We start from the raw sequence: 25,615 nt of genomic DNA on the forward strand, positions 1-25,615 counted from the left end.
GCCATCTCCCCTGCCAACTCCAGATATTTTACCTCACAAGTCCCTTCATCAGCCCTCACTGTGAGCTGTGCTGGCTGGGGCTGATGGGAGCTGTAGGCCAAAGCACCTGGAGGGCCACCAGTAGCCCATCTCTCCTGTAAGGCTGTATTTTCCATATTTTGGTTAACTGCCAGATGAATGTTTGACTACTGAGAAATACACAGAGAACAACAGCTTGAGGGTCGGATTTCCTTTTGGAGAAGCTCTTGTGGACTGTGCTCCAGTGGTTGGTGGGACCCAAGGCCAAAGGGACAGGGCCAAGAGAAATACTGGCATATTGTAACCTAAAGCACTTATTGCCAGTATTTGAATCTCAGCAAGGCATTTCAGCCTTTTGAAATGGGAGGAAAAAACTGCATAAAAGGCTGTGAATGACCCAACAATTTGTGGTTTGAGAAAAAGGAACCCTGGATGGCCAGAATGAAATCTCAGGAGGTCTGGATTTGGTCCCAGGTCACAGGTTCTACATCTATTCTTGTGTTCCCAAGAGAAAGGCAATGAATCACCAATATCTCTTTCTTACATTGCTACGTATGAGAGAAATGCTTTAAGGAGCATCCGTACTAGTCTTACAGCAGAATTCTATGTATGTATAGACTAAAAATCTCCTACAACTCCCAGCATTCTCTGGCCAGATGTGCTGACTGGTCATACATGCAAAATACCTCTGTGTTGCCGGGCAAACACACATTTCTATTCAGAGACAGTCATAATAAATAGAAAACTAATTGTTTATACCTGGAAACGTGATTTCCTCCCCCCCGAATGTATGATTATTGTTCAGTGGAGTTCCCTGAATAATCAGGATTGGATATGATACAGATACCATGTTAGTAGATTTATATACTGTACTTCCAATGCAAGATATGCCAATAATCTCATTTAGCAGTCATAAGAAATCGGATATTAATTGAATTGTAATCCTGCCTCCCTGCAGAAGTGGGTGTTAATTCAATGATGCTTCAGTAGTACAGTATTTATTAACCTTAGTAGGACTTCTCCTTCCTGTAGTTAAAGTGGAATTGCTCTGCTGCATCTATCTAGACTAGAGCAAGTCCCTCCATTTGATGAGCTGTCCAGTCCGAGTCTGGTGTGAAGTCAAAGAACATAAAGAGGGAAAGCAGACGGTGCTTTGAAGCGGCCATTTGCAGTGAGCACCTGGGAAGTAGGCATTCAGGTTTCTGGGTGCGTTTCTCCAAGTATGGTGAGACATATTGTATTTTTATTGAAATTACAGTAGGTATTTTTAATTTCATCTATGCACATTAATTACCATATGCCAATATGTTGCAGATTGGTTCATCTTTTGCTCTCCTCTTTTTCTGGTGATGTTTAAGCGTCCCTACACATCATGAGTTATACAAAGGAGATGCCCGACCTTTGTAAAAGACTTCAGGACTCTTCTGTTAACCTCAGCCTAACTTATCAAGGGCATAGCAGGCCTTGCTAGCTTCTACGGTCTTAATTTCTGGGCAACAAGTTTGATCTACAGCAGCTTTGTTTAGGGTTCTGAGCTCCGTCAGATGGTGGTCCCCTTTTTAAGACCTTTTGGATTACTGGGTATACATCCCTGATGGAAGATTCCTTCTGTATTTGCAACAAGACCTGTATATGGTGCAATGCAGCCTGACTGCCTCTGTACCTACCCACCCACCCTAATATTCACGCTGTTTTATTGCCTTGTGCCTGGTGACCTCTATGACAAAAGAACACACAATCCGAAGCACAGACATGGTGGGTCTGCTGGAAAGATTGGTTCGACGCCAAGGACACACATTTGAGGTAAAGCTGACTCCATCTGTTGCCAGTCAGAGATCCTACACAGGTGAACTGGTCAGTCTTCCTTCCCCATGATGGTCAGCTGTATTGCACTATGCTTTTATCTAAACTATAGCCGCTGTGTCAAAATGTACACCTTAGTGCAAACATTAATGCAATCCTAATGCAAAGATTAGCACATACCCCTTTTGTGCAGATCCGTGCCTGCTTTTTTGTATTCTTTTTGGTAACACAGTTCCTCTCTTTTTGCCACCTCATAGACAAGCCCCTTCACAAGTCGCCCAGGAATGCATCTTTTGCCTTCCTCCCCAGCCCCTCCTGGAGCATCAGAGTCTCTGTAGCACCTTTGGACAATGCAAGCTGAACTTGATTGAGGGCGGCAAGAGCTTCTGTCTGTGATACACATAAAGACCACAACAGAGAGTGGGAACTGCTGCAAACAATGCGTTGTGCTGCTCGGAAATGTTTGGGGATTCTTATCGTCCTTGAAAGTGAGCCAAATGCCACTATCAAAGTTCTCCCGGTGCAGGGGAAGCTGCAGCCTGTAATTATACCATCGATATGAGTGACACACACACATGCTTTGCATAGCACAAATTGCTTTGGGATGAATGGCTTGATAAAGATTCTTCCTTAGAAAATGCGGCAGTGTGTCCAAGGCACCGCACACTCGCAAAGCAGACTCTGCGAGGCAGAACCATCATGTCAAGCTGACCAAAGCAACTCTTTGCGAATAGGGAGTTACACGGGGTGTAGTTATATGTCACTGGGAAAGGGAGAAAGGAGACATGCTCAGTAAGGCACGGGTGATAAGTGGCATGTGCTTGGGGGCCCAAATCTTCATGCACTGGGGGCTTTATTATTTTCTTGGTCATTGTGCGCCTTTCCCTGGAGAATGCATGACTGAGAGGCAAGCTAACACATTCTAAGTCAATAACTTAGGACAGAACTGGGGAATGTCGCCAGCCGTTGCAAAGCTGAACACCTAGTTGATGCTCCTCTGAGGCGGAATGGTGGAGGAGAGAGCCATCTGTGGGGGCGAAGCAGCAAGCCACAACTCCCTATTTCCCTTCTGTGAGGTCCTGAGCCTTCAGCCCTTCCATCAAGATCACAAATCTCAGTTGCGAAGGGAAGCAGCTCAGGAGGACCCAACAGCGGGTGGGTGGGTTTGGTCTTTGGGTATCTGGAATTTTTGTACTCCACCCGAACACTTGGAAGAGCGGGTGCCATGCCTACCCACAAATTGTTTTCTAAGGCTTCCTTGCCTTCAGAAGAGAGGCCACGTACGCAATGCCAAGAATGAGAAAGGAGCTGCATCCCCAACAAGAGGGCAAGACGGAATTCCAGTCTGCATGTGCCAATTTATGTGCATAGGTGTGCATTTCAAAACAATTCTTATAAATTAAGTAGAAATTTAGTCCATCTCTACCTTCTGTCTGCTTTTGTCCAAGCAACTCGAAATCTCCTCTTCCCTCTGCCCACCTGCCTGCCTTTGGGTTCTTTCCCTTTCAACTGGACTTGGACTGGACTACCCTTCAGACAACAAATCCCCTGAAAAGCGAGGATGGTCCTCTGCACAAAGGGTCACAGGGTGACCTAGCAGGCTATATAATATCACATCAAGGAAATCACCGAACAGATAGATGGACAATCTCCTGAGAATAAATCCAGAGTGTTTTAAGGCAGCTGAGAGAGTCAATTGAGAGCTCATCCTAGATTACATTCAAATGGGCCCTTTCCCAGACTCCTCTAAATCAGGCTTACTGAGCCCAGACAGCGGATTGAGGCCCACTTCATACTGCTAAACTGAGGCTCATTCCACGAGGCAAAATTCCTTGGAGCACCAATGACAATAATAAGCGGTTTGGCATCCAGGGAAATCTTGCAACCTGGCAGGTTTTCAACCAGTCTGACTTCTTTGTGGATTATTATTTTTATCTTGTTTGTTTACAGAACAAAAATATACCCCCATTTCCAGCACTGGGGGTGCTTCCCTTTCAAACTATATACATTTAATTTATTAACACATGCAAATGAATGGCAGCTGTTCCCTCCACCCCTAGTGTTGCTCCCTCCCCCAAGAAATGGCAAATCATCTATGAAGCTACAAATTGAGAAATTCCTTTCGCCCTTACAAATTAAAACCAGTCCTCGGGACATTTGGTCTTCAGTCATGTCTTGTAGGAATCCTTGTTCCGGATTTCCTGCAAGAGGCAAGAATCCAACTTGACTGTCACAGCTCTGCAGAGTACCTTCCTCTTTCGGGTTACTGCAATTGCACAATGCTTCTTCAAAAGGCAGCAGATGCTTTTCCCCTGGATTATCACTCCCAACTAGGCTAGGCTGCTGGTGCAGACCACTTTACAGAGGAGAGTCCTCTGTTTGAAGCACTGATGGAATATAGCCTCTGTTTTAAAAGCTACTTTGTCCAAATTTGGTTTAAAGCAAAAGAACATTAAACAAGAGAGAGAGAGCAGGGTCTTGAAGTTGTCATCAACACTTAGTGCCTGGACCGAAGAATGAGCAGAACTTAGTTTTCCTCACTGCAACTAGATGAATTACATTTCTATTTGATTTATAATACTTATTTCTAAATGTGCTTCTACTTATTTCTAAATGTGCTTCTATATGGATATAAGGTAGCATATATGAAATCTTTTGAAATCAATATTATATTTCATCCTCTCTTTGGTGATACATTTCCTCTTGTTGGCATTTTGTAAGTGTCCTCCCTCCTCACTATTTTGTTCACATTGCACTGCATGGCACTCATTAAGTAATGCTAATTCAATGAAATGTCTTTGAAAAAGGTAAGGGTGACGAAAGATGTTATTTCATTGAGATGTCCATGTGTGCAATTTTGAGAGAGAGAGAGAGAGAGAGAGAGAGAGAGAGAGAGAGAGAGAGAGAGAGAGAGAGAGAACACTTCTGGAAATCATTTACGATTCTCTTCCAGACTCACATTTGGCAGATAACTCCCCCCCACCTCACGCCACTACACACACACACACACACACACTTCTCTCCCAGTCCTCAATTCAAAATGCCAGCCTATGATTTTTAAATGAGAAAAAGCTGTAACTGTGCTGCAGTGCTTGGATAAACTCCTACACAAACTTCCAGATGTGACACAACAGCCCAGAAGGGGGAATTCATGAACAAATCTCCTTGAAAAAATTTACGCATAAGCACAAAGGCAAACAAAGCATGCTCTCTCCCTCTCCTGTCAGATAAATTAGGTAATCACAGAATGGGAATATCTTTAGGAAGATAGCTGGATATGTACACTGATTATAAGTGGCATTTAGGTTTAGGTTACACCTTGGCTGAACTCACTGGACACTTATAGTTCATGGTCCACTGAGTGCTGAATAAGGAAATGGTGACTTGATCTACTCATTTCCTTCGTGTATTAATATTGGTATCGTTACAGCCTCAGCAAGCAGGCAATTTGTACTCAGCAGCATAAACCAAAGAGATTTTTTTTGCCTGAAGGACCTTACAATATTGCACAATATTGTAAGCAGAGAGAAATGGGAGAGACAATGGCAACATTTCTTTCTCCAACATCGGACCGAACATTCAGCGAGAACTCTTCTTCTCTGCCCTGCCATGAATAAATCGTCCCTCTTTACCAGGAACTGTCCCTCCCTTCCTGTTTGAAGCAGAAATATCCCCAGTCACCATGGACTCCAGTTGCCCAAGAGGAGGCATTCTGTCGATTCAGATTCTCAGCCCGTGTACATGGACACGAACCTGAATCTGAAGCTGAAGCGACACCTTGATTTCTGTAACGCTTTGGAGCTGTGCAGAGGTGATTCTAGTGTCAGGGTTCACCATATTGCTTAAAGGGCTGTAGGGTGGGAAGCCTCTGGAGTCATTTTCCCACAGAGCCATCTGAATAAACTCCCCATATTTGGAAAGGATTGGCAAGGGAGGAAAGAATCAGGGAAGACATACGCTCTGTTCAGGGACTTGGACTGACGGGGATGGACTCTCCGGACCACTCCCCTTCCATCACCAGCCTCGTCCTATTGACAGAGGAGGAGTGAGGTGAAATTCCGCTTGCCTTCAGCTGAACATGGCAACCATTTATTTATTTATGTATGTATGTATGTATGTATGTATGTATGTATGTATGTATGTATGTATTTATTTATTTTTCGATTTATAGCCTGCCTTTTTCCTGCAAAGGGCTCAAGGCAGCTTACATCATTCTCCTCCTCCCTCTTATCCCCACAACAACAACCCTGTGAGGTAGGTTGGGCTGAGAGTCTGTGACTGGCCCAGAGTCACCCAGTTGGCTCCATGGCCGAGCGGGGACTCGAACCCAGATCGCTAAGTCCCAGTCTCAGGCTCTTAACCACTGCACCACACTGGCTCTCACACAGTGTTTCACACAGTGGGGCGGGGGAGGTACCAAAAAACCTGGGCCTCAAACCCACATAGCAAAAAACGCACAAGTAGGCATATGTCAGTTTACACATGCTTTAAAGTCTCGGTGTGTCTCGTGAAAGGACTCTGCCTCCTAAGGACAATTCTAATTGTAAAAAGGAATGTATGGACAAGGAAAAGTGGGGGTGTGGGATCTGATTTCAGGACAGCAAAGGAAACCCTCAGAGAGATTCAAGGAGGGAGTGGCAAGAGGTAAAACACACGTAGAGGAGAAGCCAGCTAATCCTGGAGGGTCACATGCAGGAGGTGGTGAAATGGACAGCAGGCAGCCTCCAGCCCAGTGCTCGCCAGACACATCTGGGGATTGAAAACCACACAGCGGGGATTCCACACATGACACAGCCACACACCCCATCTGCCAGCGTGTCTATACTCAGCACAGAGCTGCACCTGGTGCCAGCTGAAAAATGCTCAGACTACAAGACTTTCAGCTTGAAATCAGGGCACTTTCAGTCTTCCCTTTTCTTGGCTGGTTCTTGGGAGTCACTATGGCCAGTTCACAGCAGGGGTGGTGGCAGGAAAAGCCATTCCTGGTAGCTTGCACTCTTTCAAGTCCCCTAGAAAAGGTGCTGAATCATCACATAGGAGCTTCCCTGATGGCTTCCAAGGGCAAAAGCTACACAGGTGACTCCCATTACCTGTATTTCACACACACATGCACACACCCTGGAGAATCCCCAGATTGTTCCACTCAGAGCAAAATGGGAGCAGGCATTTTGGCTCAGCATTAGCTGAGGCCTATTCCGGCTGTGAGGATTACGGCACGGCATGTGGGTTTGCTGACACCTACTTGGCACAGGGTTCTGTGGCTGCTGGAGGCAGGGGATGGCCTGGTGAGGTTCTCCCCAGAGCCCCCATGATCACCAGAGGGTTGGAGGGCCCAGGACAGGGTGCAAGATGGCCCTGGGGATTACAGGAGGGAGGAAGACTTCCACCAGCCCTCGCCGCCTCCTTCCTCCAGCAGAAAGCCTCCACCGGCTCCTTCTTCCCTGTGCAAACAGAAGGGGCCCTTTCACAGGAGAACAAGTTTGGATCCAGCCAAGAGGGCTCTGCCTGTTGCTCCCCAGCACTTCAAGGCACTGGGGATCAAGCAGAGCTTGGTGCTTCATCCCCAGAGACTGGGCCAAGCCCGTTCTGAGTTCTGCTTAATGATGTACAGCTCCATGCCCTCATGATGCCATGGTGGGTCTGGGCAGACAGAGCTGTCCCAGCTCTGGGGACCGTGATTGGGTTGGCTGCCCTGATGTCAAAGAGAGGCGGAGCGGCCTCGTGCTGGCCTGCTGGTAATAGATTTGGGAAAGCTCTCAGAACGGGAAAGCCAAGTTCCATTACTAATGCTTTGTTAAATTAAGCCTTTTATGTATGGCCTGCACACCATAGGCTTTCAAGTGACACCTGGAAATGCGAATCGGCTGAGTCATTTCGCAACCTTTTGATGAAAACAAACAAACATTTGCCTCTTATGGTGTGTCTGTTAATAATATTTATCTTGTATAAGCATCTGTGCACACTGAGCAGGCATCAAGTGTGGAGTATTCTTTATAGCATTCAGGGTAGAAACTGAGGTGAATATTAACTAGGACTGATAAAAGGACACAGGAAGTAAATAGTACAAAAACTACAGTATTTTGTAAATGAAAACTAACCATAACTTCTGAAGTGCTTTATCTGTTGAATTTCTGCCTGTCATGCACTTGTTGAAGGCAGAGAGTGTTTCATCATGAAAGGGCAGGAACCCCACCTCTCAGTGCTGTCCTGTGTTTATTTCATACATTTATATCTTGCCTTCCTTCCAGTGAGCTCAACTCAGCATCTCAAGCTCTCTCCTGCTCATTTATCCACACAACAACCCTGTGAGGTAGTTTAGTCTCAAAGATGGCACCTAGTCCAAGGTCACCAAGCAAGCTTTATGGGTGAACAGAGATTATAAGCACAGGTTACACCACTCCTAGACTGGCGCTCTAAGCCAGCCTTCCCCAGTTTGGTGCCCTCTAGGAATGATGGACTACAAATTCCATCAACTGGCAGCATGGCCAATGCCTCTGCAGGACACAGGGCTGGGGAGGCTGCCCTGTGCCCACTCCCTGGGCAGGAAGCTGTGCTCTCTCCATATTCTACCAGGCAGCAGTTACAGCTTCCCAGTGGTTTGCGGCCATTGCAGTGGGTAATGGACTCTTCCAGAGGGTGCCCTATTTTCACACAGCCGATACCTGCTCAGCTCAGCCCTTATAGGTGTGTGGAGCTTTTAGGAACATCTCTCTCTCTCTCTCTCTCTCTCTCTCACACACACACACACGCGCGCGCGCGCACACGCCAGAAAGAAGAGGCAGGCGTTGTTTTTGCAAGGTCAGTGTTAGCTAGAACTGTATGAAAACTACTCTCATGACATAACTGATCATTAGGTTCATCAGGTTTCTCTCTATTTTTTTTTTCAGTCTCTAAGTTTGTTTTCCAACAATAACATCATCCTCATCCTCATCTTCATCCTGTTATTAATGCCGTTTTTGTTTTCAAATCACATACAGTAATTAACAATTCACACATTTTCAATCAAAATCAGCTTTTGCATTCCCTTTTCCTATGCCTAAGAGCAGCCCAACTGGTAGCCACAATCAACCTTCCATCCCAGCAAAAGGAAAAGAGGAGAAAGGGGGAGGGAGGGCAGGAGAAAAAAGAGGAGGAGATGAGAAGCAAAACACACTCAAATGCCAGGCTGTGTTGGGAATAGTGGGTGGAGGAACCAGCAATTTATCCCCAGAAAGATCTGAAATTACCCAGGTAATATAGACAAGCCTTCCCCACGGTGTGTTATCCTGACCTTTTGAACCACAGCTCCCACTAACCCTCACCTTTGGCTGGGGCTGATGGGAGCTGCACTGCAGGGCAAGCTGGAATCCTGTTCACACACAGCCAAGTCTTCTGCTGAATGACCAGCCCAGTGCAGATGTGAACCATTTGCAGGGGGCTAGGGGGAATGCCTGGTGCCCCCCCCCCACCAGGTGCTGACTCCACGCCTCCACATCTCCAACATTCGGCAGCCAAGCAGCACTGCTTGCGCTTTCCACATCCCTTGTTTTGAAGCAGGATCACTTCTTTTTTGCCACTGCCATCACAGCAAATTCAGGAGTTGGTGTCTATGCAAAGAGGCCAGAGAGGCTGCACACAGCCATGAGCCACATGTCGATCATGAATTATGGCAGGTGCAGCAGCCGTCCATTTTGAAAGTTTAGAAAAGGTACAATTTATATTGTGATATGCCAAAAAGTTGGACTTTCCAGAAGCTGGGGGTTTCAAAAAGGGGTCCAGCTTGCAAGTGACACTTTGTTAATGGGCCAGCAAGGCAAGATGGTACCCTTCACGGACTGTCCAACAATTGCATTTTTCCGCAGGGTCCTACACGAAGAGCACCGGGGGGCTCTCATCTGGGCTGGTATGTCACATTACCCCTGGCATGACATGGCCAAGCTACTCTTCTATGCTGAAGGATATTTCTGTTTCACTGGCAGGAAACGCTGAAGCCTTTAGAAATAGGAATGTGCCATTTTGACAGGCCTGTGACTATAGTGTTTGGAACCGTGAGCATGGGGTTTGTTGCATCTGTACAGATGTAGAAAGGTTGGCAGGCACATGATACAACAAAGCACAGGCATAAGGTAATTTGTGCTGCATTGTGGCTACACTAATCCAACTTATCATCATAATACACACGGAATGATGATGCAGGGAAAAACGATCCAGGATTTGTGCAGTGGCAACAGTAGCGATGAGATTATACTCTGACAAATCCACTGAAAAGTTTGCTCAGAGTCAACTCATCAAGTGTCGCTATGGAAATCCGAAGAGATGAATTTCCCCATGGATTTGAGGAGCGCAAATAATCACAGCTCTGGTGCTAGCAATCCTGTTGCTTACTTGGAAAACAAGTTAAAGATATAAGCAGGCGAGTGGCTCTTATCCTCTCTTGCAGCACATTCTGGCACGTCCATTACGACTGAGTAGCAGTTCGTCAGTCCCTTGCGAATCAAGTTCCAGAAGCAGCATCTATGATAAAAGGGAAGCCCGAGCTTTGGGTCAGCCACTGGGATACAGCTGAGGAAGTCCATGTTTTACACCCCAGCTGCTTGACCTCTCCAAGGTCAGCCATGATATTTCAGCTGTAGGGAATGAGTCCAGGACTCCATTCTGCATTTCAAGGCAATTTAAGCTTAACATTAAAAACAAAACTGGCTAGGCTCCATCATTCCAAATCTGGCTGTTGCACAATTGGACACCAGAGCATGATCGGTTTCCAACTTCAGTCAAGGGCCTCAATCCTGCAAGGTGCTAATGCCATTTCTTTGCAATACATTGGCAAGAGTGACAGACGGTGCACACCTCACCCCATGATGCTTCCTCAGCAAGACAGGACTGATTCTAGCCTTAAACTAGGCGGGGCAGCCTGCCTCAGGGGGCCGATGCAGGGATATCTCTGAGGTTGCTCTTCTTGTTGCTCTTGCATAGAAGCAGAGCGAGTCAGAAGGGGTATCCTGGGCCATCTAGTCTGACCCCCAGCTTCAGCCGGCTCCGCTCACGACATGCCCACCATGTGCATGTCTAGACTGTCCCTAAACACCCTCACCAATGGGGCCTCAACCACCTCCCGTGGAAGCCCATTCCATACCCTTGGGGTCCTAACTGTCAGGAAATACTTCCTGGCATCCAAATTGAACCTTGGCTCCCTGAGTTTCACTTGGTTGGAGTGCGTCCTGTCTTCCTCTGCAGGGGAGAACAGGTCTCTACGCACCTCCATGTGACACCCCCTCACATACCTGTATGTTGCCAACAGATCCCCTCTGAGTCTCCTCTTCTCCAGGCTGAAAGACCCAGTTCCCTCAGCCTCACCTCATATGGCTTTCCCTGCAAACCGGCCACCAACCTTCTGCCCCTACACTGACTCTAACCTGGCTACATCCTTCCTGTAATGAGGGGCCCAAAACTGAACACAATACTCCAGTTGCGGGCGCACCAGAGTCGTGTAGAGTGGTAGTAATACCTCTCTTGATCTAGAAGCCACACTTCTGGCTATGCAACCAAGGGTGGTGTTCACCTTCTTGACCACCGCATCACACTGCGGACTCATGTTTAGCCTGCAGTCAACCAGCACCCCGAGGTCCCTTTCACAAGTGCTGCTCTCCAGCCACTTGTCACCTAACCTCAAATCTCAAATCCTTGAAAGGCTGTCACACAGTGGAGGGCCAGGACCTCTTCTCCATAATGCCAAAGTGCAGGACACAGGATAATGGCCTCAAGTTACAGGAAGCCAGATTCCAGCTGGAGATCAGGAAGAACTTCCTGGCTGTTAGAGCAGTATGGCAATGGAACCAATTAGCTAGGGAAGTCGTGGGCTCTCAGACTTTGGAGGCATTTGAGAGGCATGTGGACAGCCACCAGTCAGAGATGCTTCAACTTGGAGTCTTGCACTGGGCAGAGGGCTGGACTTGATGGCCTTGTGGGGTCCTTCTGACTCTACAATTCTGTGATTCTGCATCCCAATACATGCTAAGCCAAGTCGCATGGGAGTGCCACAAAAGCCTTTGGATGACCAATGGGTCGAATGAGCTGGAATGCTTCTTGCATATGGTTATGCGACAGGAAACTGCAGTAGGGCCATCAAGCTACTATATGGACACAGAGGGTATCTAGAGGATTGGGAAATTTGGATAACTTTTCAAAAGAACTTGCTGCTTTTCAAATGGAGACTTAAGATCTGCTTATCGTTTCAATGGCAACATGTCAACAGCACACAGATTGTTAAACCAGAAACTCATCCTGATTTCTGAGGGCCCATGTGCTTTTGGAAACCAGTCAACAACAACAACAATAACAACAAAAATGCTTCCCTGTTGCCAATACCTCTGAAGCGCCAAGAGATGCCATACCTCAGGCTATTAAGAGCTCTCTGGAGTGCCATAAATCAGAGAGATGCTCATTGTTTCCTTAAGAGGCGGGTAAAGAGGCCCCTGCCCCCAGGAAGTATCTGTCTCAAGCCTTCCGATTTTTGAGCTTTTAGCATACACTGCCATCATGCTTCCAACCGTCTCCCTGCAACCACAGAGCTCCCAAAGTACTGACTTAGAGAAACTTTTATTTCTTTTGTTTAATCTATGAGCTTCACAACTCAGAGCACATTATTCAACAGGTAGCAAAAAAAAGTAGAAAATACAGAACAATCCATTACCAAAATTACTGGAGATTACAGGGACCCATAACAACCACATTCGCCCCAGGAATAATTTTCCCTGATGTGAAATAATTCACACAGCAGCTCAGCCACCTGCTTTTTCTACTCTGGGCCATCATGCGTGCAGGTTGTGATTTTGGCAGTGGGTGTGCAAGGCAAGATTCAGCAAGCGATGCTTCATCACCAGCGCATCATCTCACCTTCAGTGGTTCTTCCATAAGAACAGGTGCAACCAGACTGAATTAAAATTGTGTCCCGTCCCGATCCCCCACCCCCACCCCCACCCCGAACATTTTGTAGCAACACAACCAGGACTGGAGGTTTCTCTTTTTTTAAACCTGTATCTAATGGTGCGAGCAAAGCTGCCTTATCTTGCATCATGGCATTGATGCCTCTGGCCCAGCACCATTGACTAAATGACAACAACTCCCAGAAGTCTTAGACTGAGATGGAAAAGACAACTAAAATGGCCAAAGACCTGGGGCAGCTCCCCTACAAGGAAAGGTTACAACAGCTGAGTAATAAGGGGAGACAGGACAGAGGTGTACAGAATAATGCATGGTGGGAAGGGAGACCGTTTTGCCCATCTCTCATTGTCCTAAAAACCAGTATCATCCCAGGAAGCTGGATGGTGGGAGATTCAGGAAGCTACAAGGAAGTTCTTCTTCACATAGCACATAAACTATGGGATTCACTTCCACAAGATGTAGTGAAGGCCACCCATTACATTAAAGGGGGAATGGACAAATTCATGGAGGAGAGGGTTATTGATAGCTACTAGTCCTGATGGCCCTATGCAACCTGCAGTCCACCAGTTGGACCACCATGTTCCCCAACAACTGTGTCCACCAGTTGTTGGGGAAGATGTACTGAAGGATGCTATTGGCCTCACGTCCTTCATGTTGGTTTCCCATGGGCAGCTGGATGGACACGGGTTGGTCTGACCCTGCAGATCATATTTTGTCCTTCTGTCCTGCATGCCAATCATGTGCTGTACCACAGGCGTGTAGCTCCTGCCCGGTTTTGTTTATCCCTCCTTGCTGCTGCTGCCTATTTATCTAGGAACACCCATTTTTATATGGAATGATTCTCAGGCACGAACATCTAGTACTCAAAGTCAGACGGGACTCCCAGCAGACCTAACCCTGTCCTACTCCATTTCAGTGGGCGTGAACCTAAAACCGCCCTGGCTTGTCATCCAGAGCAGCTTGTGGGAGAGTGATTGAAAAACTATCCTGCTCGCGATGCTTTTCTGGGCCAGGCTGGAGCGCCTCTGCTGCATGTAGGGCTTCCATCGCTGGAGGAGGAAGCAACTGCCTCAGCAGTGCCCACTTTCCCCAACAGCCTTCCAGAAAAGACGAAATAGGTGCTGCTGTTTCACATATATAAAAAGAAGGACCTCTGCCTGCTTTTCCTGGCATAGCTCCTGCACTTTTATGACATGAGGAGCTGAAATTCAGCAGGCCCTGCCTCCCCAGCAGCGATGGGGAAACGTTTCCCCAGCCGATTTCTCTGGCACTGTGCAAAACAGCCAGAAGCGCTAATAGAATGTGCTCGCCCAGTGGAACGCTTGCCAGCCAAAGATTCAAGGGCCGGCCTAATAGCAGCTTGCCTTTCGAGGCTCTTAGTGGGGTTTCCCCATCTCCCACAGGCCATTCCAGCCAAGAGGAAGCTTGGTTTATTTCAAGGCCTCTCCTTAGCTCTAGGACATGGCAAGGAAGCCAAGCACCAGAACACTCCACACCCCCCCACGCCCCCAAATAAATGGCAAAGTTTATCTCTGATATTGCCATATGACAAAAGCCCACACTGGTAAGGAGGCCCTGCCAAAGTGGCAAGTGGAGTGTTTCCGCAATCTGTCCTCATCAGATAAATACAGCGACTAAATTAATTGAATTAATAAAGGGCATTGGGGAGGGGAGGTTGAAGAGAGGTAAACAATAGGACGGAAACAGATGCCATTACACAAGAGCGCTATGCATGGGGATCTTTTGCAGAGTAGCTGTCTCCCGCTGATCTGTATCAGAGAGATCACCACAATCGCCGTCGGCTTGGCCCACAGTACAAGGAGGGAGCGGTGCTCAGGGCCCTGATGAAGCAGGCTCTGCTGCGAGATGTGGACCCCAGAATCCTGTGCATGGCTGAGGAGGCAGCAAGAGCCTCCGTGGGATTTTGTTTCACCCCTTGGATCGCAAGTATGGCTGCAGGGGTAGGTGGCACAAAAGAGCCATGGCCCCAACCACTTTTTCTGGTGGGGGGAGTGTCTCACTTTCATTTTACTAAAGGAAATGGCAACCTAAAGAAAGACTCCTGCACCCCCTCACTTTACAGCTCCGCTCTTCTTCGCCCATCCCCCCCCCGCCTGTCATTTCCATCAGATGTCATCTCATGAGTGCTCTCCTTCTCTTCATCCCACAGCAAGCAGCGTGCCGCTGGATTATTTTAGACTCTCGACTGGAAGGTTTTACCAGGGGCGGGGAGGTAATTTCAATGCCAATCATTTCTACTTCACTATGTGATAAGCCAACCCCTCTGCAGATGGGGATCTTCCAGTAGAGCCCTAGACATCTGCCCCACAGTCCTGCTCTAATGGCATCACTGACAGCTGGGACCACTGCAAGATCTGGACTGCCTTGATCCATCCTGAAAGGAGTTTATGGACACGTGTATTTATGGTTGTAAACCTCCGGTGGAGCAGTGCATGAAACAAATCAATGCATTACTGTGAACTTTAAAATCACGAATTAAAGGGGGAAAGGAGTCAAATGCTTGCAAGGGGATTAGTGGGCTGCCGGCATTTATTTAAATCTTTCAGCACGTCCTGATTGATAACACAAGAGGAAAGAGCAGTTCTCCTGCTCATCGTGGGCAAGGAATCGCACAGGTTGCACTCGCTCTCTTCCCATTGGTGATGCCGCGGGCAGTGTTTGCTTTGCTGTGGCTAAAGGGCTGCTGCCCATCTCCCTCTGCCCAGCCCAGCCCAGCCCTGCAGTTCCCTCTCTGTTTTGCCCTCTGTTCGTTATGGAGAAGCAACCGCTAAGCGGAATTTCTGGCTTTCCAGCCTATGATTCGTGCCCGCCTCTCTTTGAACTGGTGCCTGCAGGTGCCCAGTAGGAGACTTTTTAAATAATACACATTTCCCAAGGACAAAAAAGAAACTGGTTTTGCTTTGTTGACTTCTTTCTGGGGACCCAGGCTAGTTACAAGAAGCATCTATTCTAAGCAGAGTGACTAGATGAGGAGCAGGGAGGAAGGATGGTGAGGCTTTTGTGGTGCATTCAGCTCAGTCTGAAAATGACCCAGGCTATAATCCTAAACACGCTCACAGTCTGAGCCTAAACATGTCTGTTTGGATGGGTGGTCTACTCATTTCAGCCTGGCTTGCTTCCAAGGAAGCCTACTTAGGGATGGCAGCTTTACTTGGATGCATGTTCCATTGAATTCAATCAGCTACTCTAGTTTCCAGGTTTTGCTTGCTTCATTTATATTCTGCCTTTTCACAGAAACTAGTGCTTAACATGGCAAACAATAATAAAATACAGATAAATGCAACACAATAACCACATCGATATAACACACCCATTCAAAAGAAAGCAAGGGAAAAGAGCACTCCCCAGTTAAAGCCTAGCTCACTAAACAAAGCAGCTTCTCAGCATTATACAAGGACCTTTGGCTGCTGGCAGGAGGACAGTGAAGACGGAACCAGACTTTGCCGTCTTAGCAGAGAGTTCTGGGGTCACGGAGGAGACACCAAGAACATCCCTTCTCATATTCCCACCAAATATCCCTCCGATAGCAATGAAATAGAGGGAAAGGCTTCTCCTGAAGACACTAAAAACTAGGAAAGCTCATCAGTGAGAATGCAGTATGTCCAAGCTCCTGGACCAAACTGTATGGTATATATATTATAATATATATTACATGGTATATGTTCCTTTATGGCAGGAACCTCACCACCACTGGCCCCTGTCTTAGCTGCAGTTGCCCTGCCCTTTCCCCGTATGTGGGGATTTCATCCAGCTTCACGGGAAATTATGCTCCTGTTTTGCAGAAGCACTACAACATGCTGATGGTGCCCCAGAGCACCGGTCCTGGAATCCACGGCTAAACTGGCATATGCACAAAGCTTCAAGTCCAAATCCCAACCCTCTAGCGGAGCAGATTCTGCTGTGGGAAATATCCTGAGAAATGATGACACAAAAGGCCTGCAGGCTTCCAAGATGTGAACACCTGTTACAGATGATTTAAAAAGGAAGGTGTTGGAGAATCATTATTTATACATAATTACATTAAAAGCATGACTGTGTTATTTACTAGCAATATCAGCTGCTCAACTCAAGGATGGGGAGGTAATGGCAAATGAGGGGGGGATAATGAGGATTACAACATGGAGAAAGCAAGTAGAGGAAAGATGCAAGAGTCGGGATCCATGAAACACATACATGGTAGAAATAAGTCCTTTATCGATGCATGTTCGACATTTAGAATCCAGTGTCGCACAGTTCTGCTTGAAAAAAGATACCTTTTTAAAAGATAAATTTGTGCTGGGTAGCCCTTCCAATAGTTAGCTAACCTGGGAGCGCAGAAACACAGCCATCCACGGGTTCAAGCTCTGTGACAGACCCTGGGGACCAACAAGGGATGAATGTCACCATCTTGCCTCGCTGATACACTTGTCTGGACGTGCCATTGTTGGGGAGAGGCTACGGGTTAGAGACACCCGTGGCAGGTGTAGCTCCTTTGGCCGCCCGAGGTAAAGGGCAGGATGGCACGCGTGCACGTGCCCGTTCCACGCACCAGACCCCACTGCAGCCCTGTCCTTATAAGCCACGCCTTGGGTCTCATGCCCAGCCATTTGGCACGCACATCTCTGCACTCCGCTATCCCACCACTGCAGCCCACCCCACTGGGCCCACAGCCGCATTCTGCCAGACGGTGGGGCTGGCCATGGCCATTGGAAAAATCCAGTCCACTGTGGAATCTGCAAGTCCGAATCATGGAAATCCATGCTCATTTAAAGCCACAGAACCTCTGAGTTCTCCAGCGCACCTGGGCCTCAGTCCTGGATGTACGTACACGCAAAGTCCACATGAAGCCAGTGGGAGTTACTCCCATACTTATAAGCAGGGCTGCCTCGGCTCAGCCCTCTGCGTAGGCAGAGGAAGGCCGCCCCACCAGGCAGCTGATTTGGGGTAACAGGAAAAAGCAGCAAATTGCTTGTTTAATTTGCTGTTATCATATTTCTACTGCCAGGGAGATGGAGAGGCACCTGCTGGCTTTTCTACCTCAGCTGCCGAAGTCATTTGATGTATCTTGGTTGAGCAGAGTGAGGCTTACTGCTCTTCCTCGGGCAGCAAAATGCCTTGGACCGGCCCAGTTCATGACTGCAAACTCAGAGTCGCTACTTCTGAAAGTCTGTTCGGCTGCCCCCCACCAATCCCCTGGTCCAGGCCTCTCCCTGTGGAATATTTAAATGCCTGCTACATGCAGCACTGCCAATATTCTGATTTATTTATCTATTTGGTGACTGCCCCCAAATTAAACTTGAATTTGAAGCAGAATGAAGTTGCTGCTGTGATATCGTGCCTTGCTCAGGTTTTACAGATTTTGTCCTAAGAGGCGACAAATCCCCCCCACCCCAAAGCAAACTTGCCCTGATCAGAAGGGACGTGTTTTTATTATAACCAGACAAAACATTTAGAGGCAGTGCTAGGAAGATGCTCACTAGAAACCCCGCATCCAAAATTATATCTAAACAAGCATGCATTTCTGCTAGTAGACTCTGAATAATTAACACTTATGTGTGTGCGGGTGGGGAACTGTCAGCGGCTGTTCCACGCCTGAACGTGGCTTTCCCATGCTGGGTGGGGGCATCCCACCTTTCCACGCTGATCTCCCCCAGCCACTCCCATGGCAGTCCATTCTTTTCCCCATCTGTCCAAGCCAGTGGTGCACTTAGGGCATCTCTGAGGGGAGAGGTGAAGAGGCTCAACTGCCAGGGAGGGATGCTCTTGGAGCGAGCAGCTCTTCCTCTAACCCCTGCTGGGCCACGTTTGTTGCAGCTGGTTACTGGTGAAGGGAAGCCAGTCTGCACATGCTCAAAGGAACCAGTGTGCAGTTGAGGCCAGGGCTTCCAGGGTCAGTGGGGTGCTGAATCCACTCTGGGTTTTCGTCTGAACTTTTAAGGCCCTCTCCATGGTGTTGAACCCTAACACAAATATGTTCAGAACCAAGGACAGCTCTTTAAACTGGTCAGGCTAACCCTTAGAGTAGATACACTGCTAGTGATTAAAATCTAGGACTGGGCCTCAAGGAATCTGGGCTCTTGCTTCCACTTGGCCATGAAGCTTAGTGGGTGACTTTGGAGCAGCCTAATTTACCTTGCAGGGTTGTTATAAAGATAAAACGGAGAGCAAGGCTCAATAAGCTGCCCTGGTTTCTTGTAAGAAGGAGAAAAAAAGGCCAGCTATAGTGATAATAAATATATAAATAAATAATGGCAGTTTCTTTTTATTAATATACACTATATTCCTGGGATAAGTGGTAGCTCTGAAAACAAATCCCACAGCTTAGGCCTAATGAGCTGTGGCTCAAATTAAGTTCGAAGTCAGACCACACATTTAATGGAACTATTTGTGTTGCCTCCTGTGACTCTGGGAAACAAAGCCATTAAAGCTGCAATCCTACACATGTTTAAACAAACAAAAAGGTCCTACAACTCTCAGTATTCCCCAGAGAACCATGCCAGCTGGGAAATGCTGGGATTTACAGCATTTCATAGGCATGCATAGGATTCACTTCAGGACCCAAGACGGTATTCCTTCTGATTCCTGCAGGCCCTGTTGTTGAGCTCATGGCCACATTTGCCAAAAGTTTTGGGGCAGATGGGAAGTTTGCCAGGCTCTAGCAACTCTGCATGGAGTTAACAATTTTACCCCAGTTGCAAACTCGCTTGCTATCATGGCCACGAGTATCTCATGCATAGCTTATGTAGCATCATAAATATCAATCTACCTATTGGCTTCATAGCTTCCAAACAAGGAACCCCTGAAGAAAATCTGCAATAGGATAATGGGCCTCTAATAAATTATAATCAGCTTTATCATCACAGGAATATACTTTCCAAAATCCTTTCAAATATATCCTGATAATAAATGCAGGCTTAGGCTGTAATTGAGTTGTGGCTGAGCTTTCCTCATTGGGCAAAATGGCTGGCAGCTGGCTATAGGGCAATCCCTCTAGGATTGCCCCCTGGGGCATTCTACTGAATAGATTGCCACTGAGAAGTCCACAACCATATAAACAGATGTCAGGGAAGGGAGCAAAGAAACCCAGGGTGAATTCCACCCACAGAAGGATCCTTGCTGTATTTTAGCAGTAGCAGAAGGGACAAAGCTACATTACTGTAGCCTCTCTCTCTTTTTCCCTGAACCAGTTGTTAGGACTTCTCTCCAGCTCTTGGTGCAAATTGACATTTGAACTAATAAGTGAGGTCTTTGTTTCTGCCATCCTGTCGACACACACTGTGGACCCAATCCAACAGGCAGTCTTCTTAAGCAAGCCTCTTTGACATGACCTGGAGTTGTGTAAGAGGACCACCATTCATGTCAGTGGGACTTCTTCAGGAGATGGGAGAAAGCTACAGTAAAAAGCTTTCCACTTCCTTCCCATTTAATTGGCTTTCTCCTTCCTCTCTTACGTACATTGGATCCAAGGTTACATTTCAAGCTGCTTTCCTTCTTTAAAAGCCTGCCATAAATTTTGGTGTCTGTCTTCCAATTGTAACTATATCATATAATAAACAGGATGGGTGTGAAAAGTGCTGCTGTGAGAACAGCTTTGTGTATGGGTTTGGCAGAAAGACACACACACACATACATTCTTTTTGTTATGCAAATGGTATAATTATATTTTAAAACAGAAAGGCATTCTCTTGTCACTGCAGTGGAAATGAAGAAGGTTTCTGCCTTCTTAAACTCCCTTACAGTCTAATTCTCTCTCGCTCCCCCCCCCCCCCCCACACACACTGACTTTTAAAGAAAGAGTCCTTTCCACTCCTCTTACATTTCCTAGCTATTAAGGTAAGGGAAAATTATTGAGGATCTGATGTGTATTCCATTTTTCTAAAGCCAGCCCCAGTTTAGTGAAAAGAAAAGTGTCTGGAAATTGCTAACTTTTGTTTAAAACATTGGTGCACTGGACACATTGTTATGTCTGGGTTTAAGCTTTGGAGGTGGGTGGGGGGTAGATCTGATGTATATATAAATAGATGCAAGCCAATAGATTCCTGAGCTCTTGGGGGGGGGGAATCTGTGTGTGCCTTTCCTCTGAAATCATGCAAGTATTTGGATCAGAACCACTCAGCAAGATTAAAAAGAGGGTTGAAAAGAAAAGAAAAGAAAAGAAAAGAAAAGAAAAGAAAAGAAAAGAAAAGAAAGCCCCTCCTTTTAAACTTCTCACAGCGTGCGCGCCCCCCAGGCCCCAGCGAGCCCGGCATCATTGCGACAACTCGCCTTGCTCTCTGTGTAGAGGACCTTTCGGTGGTGAGTTTAGTCCAACCCAGGATCGTCCATGTTAAGTTCGAGTCCCTCTTATCTCCCCAGCTAAAAAAGAGGAAGGAGCGCGGGTGCGGGAGGGAAGTGGAGTGGGCTGGGAGGAAGAGGAGATGCCCGAGGGAATCGGAGCGAATCCGTCCCGGAGGGCGCGCTAGACAGAGACCTGCTCCGGTTTCCTCCCCGTCCTTCTTCTCTTCCCTCGAGAGTTACATCTTGATTCCATTTTCTAGTCCTTTTCTGGAATTCCATGTTATGACTTCAGCCCTAGAGAGAGAAATCCCTGCCTAGTAGGGCAGGAAACGTTGAGAAACCCCTTCAACAGATTCTGGAAAAACTTCCAAGTCATGAATTGGAGACAGACGTGCGAGGGAGACACAGAGACGGGGACCTCCACTAACACAACGCGCGCGCGCACGCACACGCGCCCGTCCTGATGGCCCAGTGGGAAACGAGTCAAAATCTGGCAATGGGAGGGGGGACAGAAAAAGGAAAAAAGGTAAGGAGCCTGGCAGTGCACGGGGGTGGGGTGGGGTGGGGTGGGGTGGGGTGGGGGGTTGCCGGCCTCCCTTCGGCTTTGAGCGCGGGGAGGGCATGCGGACATACAAATCGCGCTGACCTCCTAGCATCGCGCTGCCTTTGCGCCCCCGTTTCAAACATCTGGAGAAACTTGGGGGATGCAACAGCAGCCGCTCGCCCGGGCGAGGCGCCACTCTTCGGCTCGGCGGGACGCAGGAAAAGTTCTCTTACCTTGGAAGCTGCGGGCGGGGTGGGCGGCGGGGCCGCGCTGCCGGGGCTTACCTTGGCAGCGCCAGCCGCCGCCACCTGCGCGGCCGCCAGCTCGGGGGAAAGGATATGGGTTGCATACCATCCGCAGGCACCAGCTCCTGGGGCGGCTGTGCTGGCTCAGGTAGAAGAAGACGACGGGGGCCAGGGCCGGGTAGGGGAGCGCCTCGCTTTCCGAGTCGCCGCTGCCCGGGTCCTTCTCCTTGTCCGCCGGGCCCGCGCGACCTCCATCTCCGGAGAGATCGTTAAGGCGGACGAAGGTTTTGGAGTGGCTGTCCTCGCTGGCATCCTCCGGCTCCTCCTCGGCTCCTCGGGGTACATCCTCGTCCATTCTCCGGCTCGAAGACCCGGGTCCGACGAAGGGTCAGGGAGGGTGCGCCCCGGAGGCAGGCAGGCAGGCAGGCAGGCAGGCAGGGGAGCGCGGAACGCGGGGGCTCTCAGGCGGCAGAAGGCGCTGCTGGCCCTGGGGCGGGCGAGGAGGCGCTGCCCATGGGCGGACCGGGGCACGGAGCGGATCGGGAAGGAAGGGGCTTCAGAAGAGACGAGGGACCGTCCGCTCCCGCCTGGGCGGTTGCGCAAGTCCCGTTCTCCCCATCGGGATCCAGACCGGCGCCGGCGCGGAGCTTCTCGTCACTTGGATGCTTCTTCTCCAAGAGCCCGAACCAGCCGGGAAGGCGATCCGCGAGGAAGCTGCGATGGCGAGTAAGCCGATCCCGGATTACCGAAGAAGACGGATTGCAAGACCACGAAGGTCCACCGCGCTCCGCCGCTGCCCAACTCCGCGGCGCATCCCCCGGGCGAGCGGAGAAGGGACGCCCGTATTTGGAGACTCCGCTCCTGCCCCTCTAGCCTGGCTATCCTCGCTGTGCCAGTAACGGGGGCGATGGGGGGCAGAGAAGATGCGGATCCCGGCGACTCCCCCGTAGACTCGGCGGGCTCCTCCCGCCCTGCGGGGGCTCCCCAAAGGGGGTGGGGGCACGCTGCTTTGGCGGGGGCGGCGGGGCGGGCGGTGGCGAGGAGAGGAGAGGAAGCGCACCGAGCAGGAGCTGCGGAACGAGCGGCGCTCCTCTCGCCGCTGCCTCAGTCGGACGGGAGAAGCGAGCGAAAAGCGGCGAGCTCCGCGCACCTCACAGCTGGATCCCTCATTCCAACTTCAAGCCGGAGCTCCGCCCCGCAGCCGCGGCCTCCGCCAATCCGGCGCCGCCTGTGGCCCCTCGGAGCCCCCTCATTGGCCGCGCCGGGCAGCAGTACGCCAAGGATGCAGCCCGGGCGGGCGGGCGAGCGAGGGAGCCGCCACAGCTGGAAGCGGCCCCGGTTCCGAGGGCTCGGCTCGGCTCGGCTCGGCTCGGCTCGGCGGTGCCCGCGCGCCCGCCCTGCTCCCGGCCGGCCTCGGCCCGCTGCCCAGCTTCCGACACGGGCCGCGGGGAGCCAATGGGGCCGCAGGACGGGGCGAACCCCCGCGCGGATTGGCCTCCGGGAGGGATCGGGACGGAGCCCGCTTCCCAGCGCGCCCGCCGCCAACTTCCCTCGTGGGCGCCGCCGGGAGCTTTCCTCGCGCCTGGTTCTGCGCCGCGGCGCCCGGCGAGGGCCGTCGAGCTCTCCGGGCGCGCGGGGGGAGCTGAGCGGGGGGCGAGGGCCGGGGGAAGGGGCCAGGCGACCCGTGCCGCCCGGGCGGAGCTGAGCCACTGGGCAGCCGCCGGGGAGCAAACGAGGAGCCGTCGGGATCCACAGAACGCGCAAGAGCTGTTCTGGGAAGGACGGGGCCAGTGGTCCCCACAGCCCTTCGCCCCGCTGCCGCCTCACGGGTGAGGACAGCGCACGGCAGGCGCAGGCCCCGGCCCCGGCCCCAGGAAGTTCAGCAGAAGCGGCCGAAAAAGTAGGGCGGGCAGTCCCCCACTTGGTCTGCAGGTCTTTTCAGGACATAACTGTAAACTATTCTTTAAACTTTAAACTATCTGTTTGGCAAAGAAAATGTAGGGGAGCAGCCCCCCCGCCTTCAGCTCACCCGTGCCTTCAGGTTCCGGAAGGTGGCACCTCCAAATGGCATGATGGGGCTGGTTGAGGGGCCTGACTGGGAGCCCATCCTGGTGGGGAACTGGTGCCCAGTGGGCTGACACCAGCACCCATCTCTTGCATCCTGTGGCCATACCCAGTGTAGAATGCACTCCAGCTTCAAAGGCAGTCTGCTGGGGAGAGTCTGATCTCCCCCTCCCCAGCTGGAGACTCACCTCAAGCATCGGCAGTACAGCGCCTGCAGGCCCCAATCCTCTGGGCAGGCTACTGGTCCTTTGTAACTAGCCATGGTCACCTGTGGTACCCATTTTTTGGTCCCTCTCAGGATGATTTCTCAAAACTTGCAATTTTTTCAAATGAGGCAGAAAATGCACATCCATAGCTGCACATACGTTCCAGGTGGTGGCCTGGTTAGAAAGCTGGACTAGGACTGGGGAGACCTGGGTACAAATCGTATTCAACCCCAAAGCCCTCTAGGTGGCCTTGGGTCAGTTGGTGTCTCCCAGGCCTAACCTACCTTGCAATGTTGTTGTGAGTATAAGAAGGCATGGGGCAGAGGAAGATTAATGGGGGGGGGGGGGGTTAGATACATGAAATCAATCAAAAGCATATTATGCAATGTGGAGCATGGGGGTTACTGGTTATGGGCTATTGCTCCTTCCTCACTTTAGCTCAGCAGTGCCTTTCTCCCCCTGGGCTTCTGCCTGCCTGCCTGCCTGCCTGCCTGCAGCACTCCACAGCTTTTGGTGCTCTGAGAGCTCTTTTCTGACTCAGTCTCCTCTAAAGTCAGCCTCAGAAGGGCAGGATAAGGAAACAGCTGAACTAAGCAAAGAAGGGAGCACACGGAGGGAATGCCACTTAAGAGGGATGAAAAAAGAAAGACAGACACGTGGCTCAAAGGAAGAAAATTGATAAGGGAAAACCAGCCTGGGGATCTGAGTATCCGGCGGCATGCAGTAAGCAGGTCACCCAGCTGGTGGGCTTCTGATGTCTGGATAGGCAAGCGAGAGCGGAGAGCAAAAAGGCACGTGGAATTAGCATTATCAGCAAAAGAACGACGGGATTTAACAACAGGCGTTCAGTGAGAGCTGGTGAGAATTGAAGGCAAAGGGATGCTGCTGAAGAGCTAAGAAGAAATGTCAGGAGCGAGAGCTTGCTGAAGAACAGCCGGAGAACTTGGTGAAAGAAAAGTGCCAAGGAGGCTGTGTTGCAGGCTGGCCAGTCAATTTTCAACAAAATAAGAGCTAGGGTGCCTCTCCTAGTAGTCTTCACTTCAGTCCCAAACATATCCAGGCCATCCTAACATGGGAATATGCTTGGCATATCAGGTCTGTAGCAGAGATGGGGTGAATGCTTATGTAAGACCTTTCTGAATGCACATGCACTGGGCTCCAGGACAGCCTCCATGGTAAGCCAAAGCACAGATTATTTCAGCTAGGTGAAAGTATCCTGAAGCATCACAGAAATTTCCCACACTAGACTGGGAAATGCAGGAGGAATTCTCCAGTGTCCAAAAGCATTTCCCCATGGAGCCTTAGGGGTGTCACGGTAAGGAATTTGTCCCCCCTGCATAGACATTCACACCATTCTATGTTAAGTTGTTCTGCATTAACGTAAAACATGATTATCATTTATAAAGTACTTTAAAATCATGATTTGACCTTTGCACTATTAAAAACAATTCTATTAGTATCGTTTAGAATATAGCCAATGAGGGGCCGGGGGAGTGGAGAACAATTTGCATTAGTAATAGCTAGGGATGTACCCTCGT

The 25,615-nt window shown here is 49.5% G+C and overlaps 1 protein-coding gene across 1 annotated transcript in view; it reads right to left on the reverse strand.

Moving 5' to 3' along the window:
• CACNA1G (calcium voltage-gated channel subunit alpha1 G) overlaps positions 1 to 21,931 on the reverse strand; it is a 385,442-nt gene extending 363,511 nt beyond the window's left edge. Inside the window, exon 1 of the mRNA XM_044420034.1 lies at positions 21,903 to 21,931. Within this exon, the coding sequence (XP_044275969.1) occupies positions 21,903 to 21,916 (14 nt within the window). The 5' untranslated portion in view covers positions 21,917 to 21,931. The remainder of the gene's footprint in view (positions 1 to 21,902) is intronic.
• Positions 21,932 to 25,615: the final 3,684 nt, after the last annotated feature.

Source organism: Varanus komodoensis, unplaced genomic scaffold (genome assembly GCF_004798865.1).
Source record: "Varanus komodoensis strain SLA01 unplaced genomic scaffold, ASM479886v1 scaffold11, whole genome shotgun sequence".
Classification (NCBI taxonomy): Eukaryota; Metazoa; Chordata; class Lepidosauria; order Squamata; family Varanidae; genus Varanus; species Varanus komodoensis.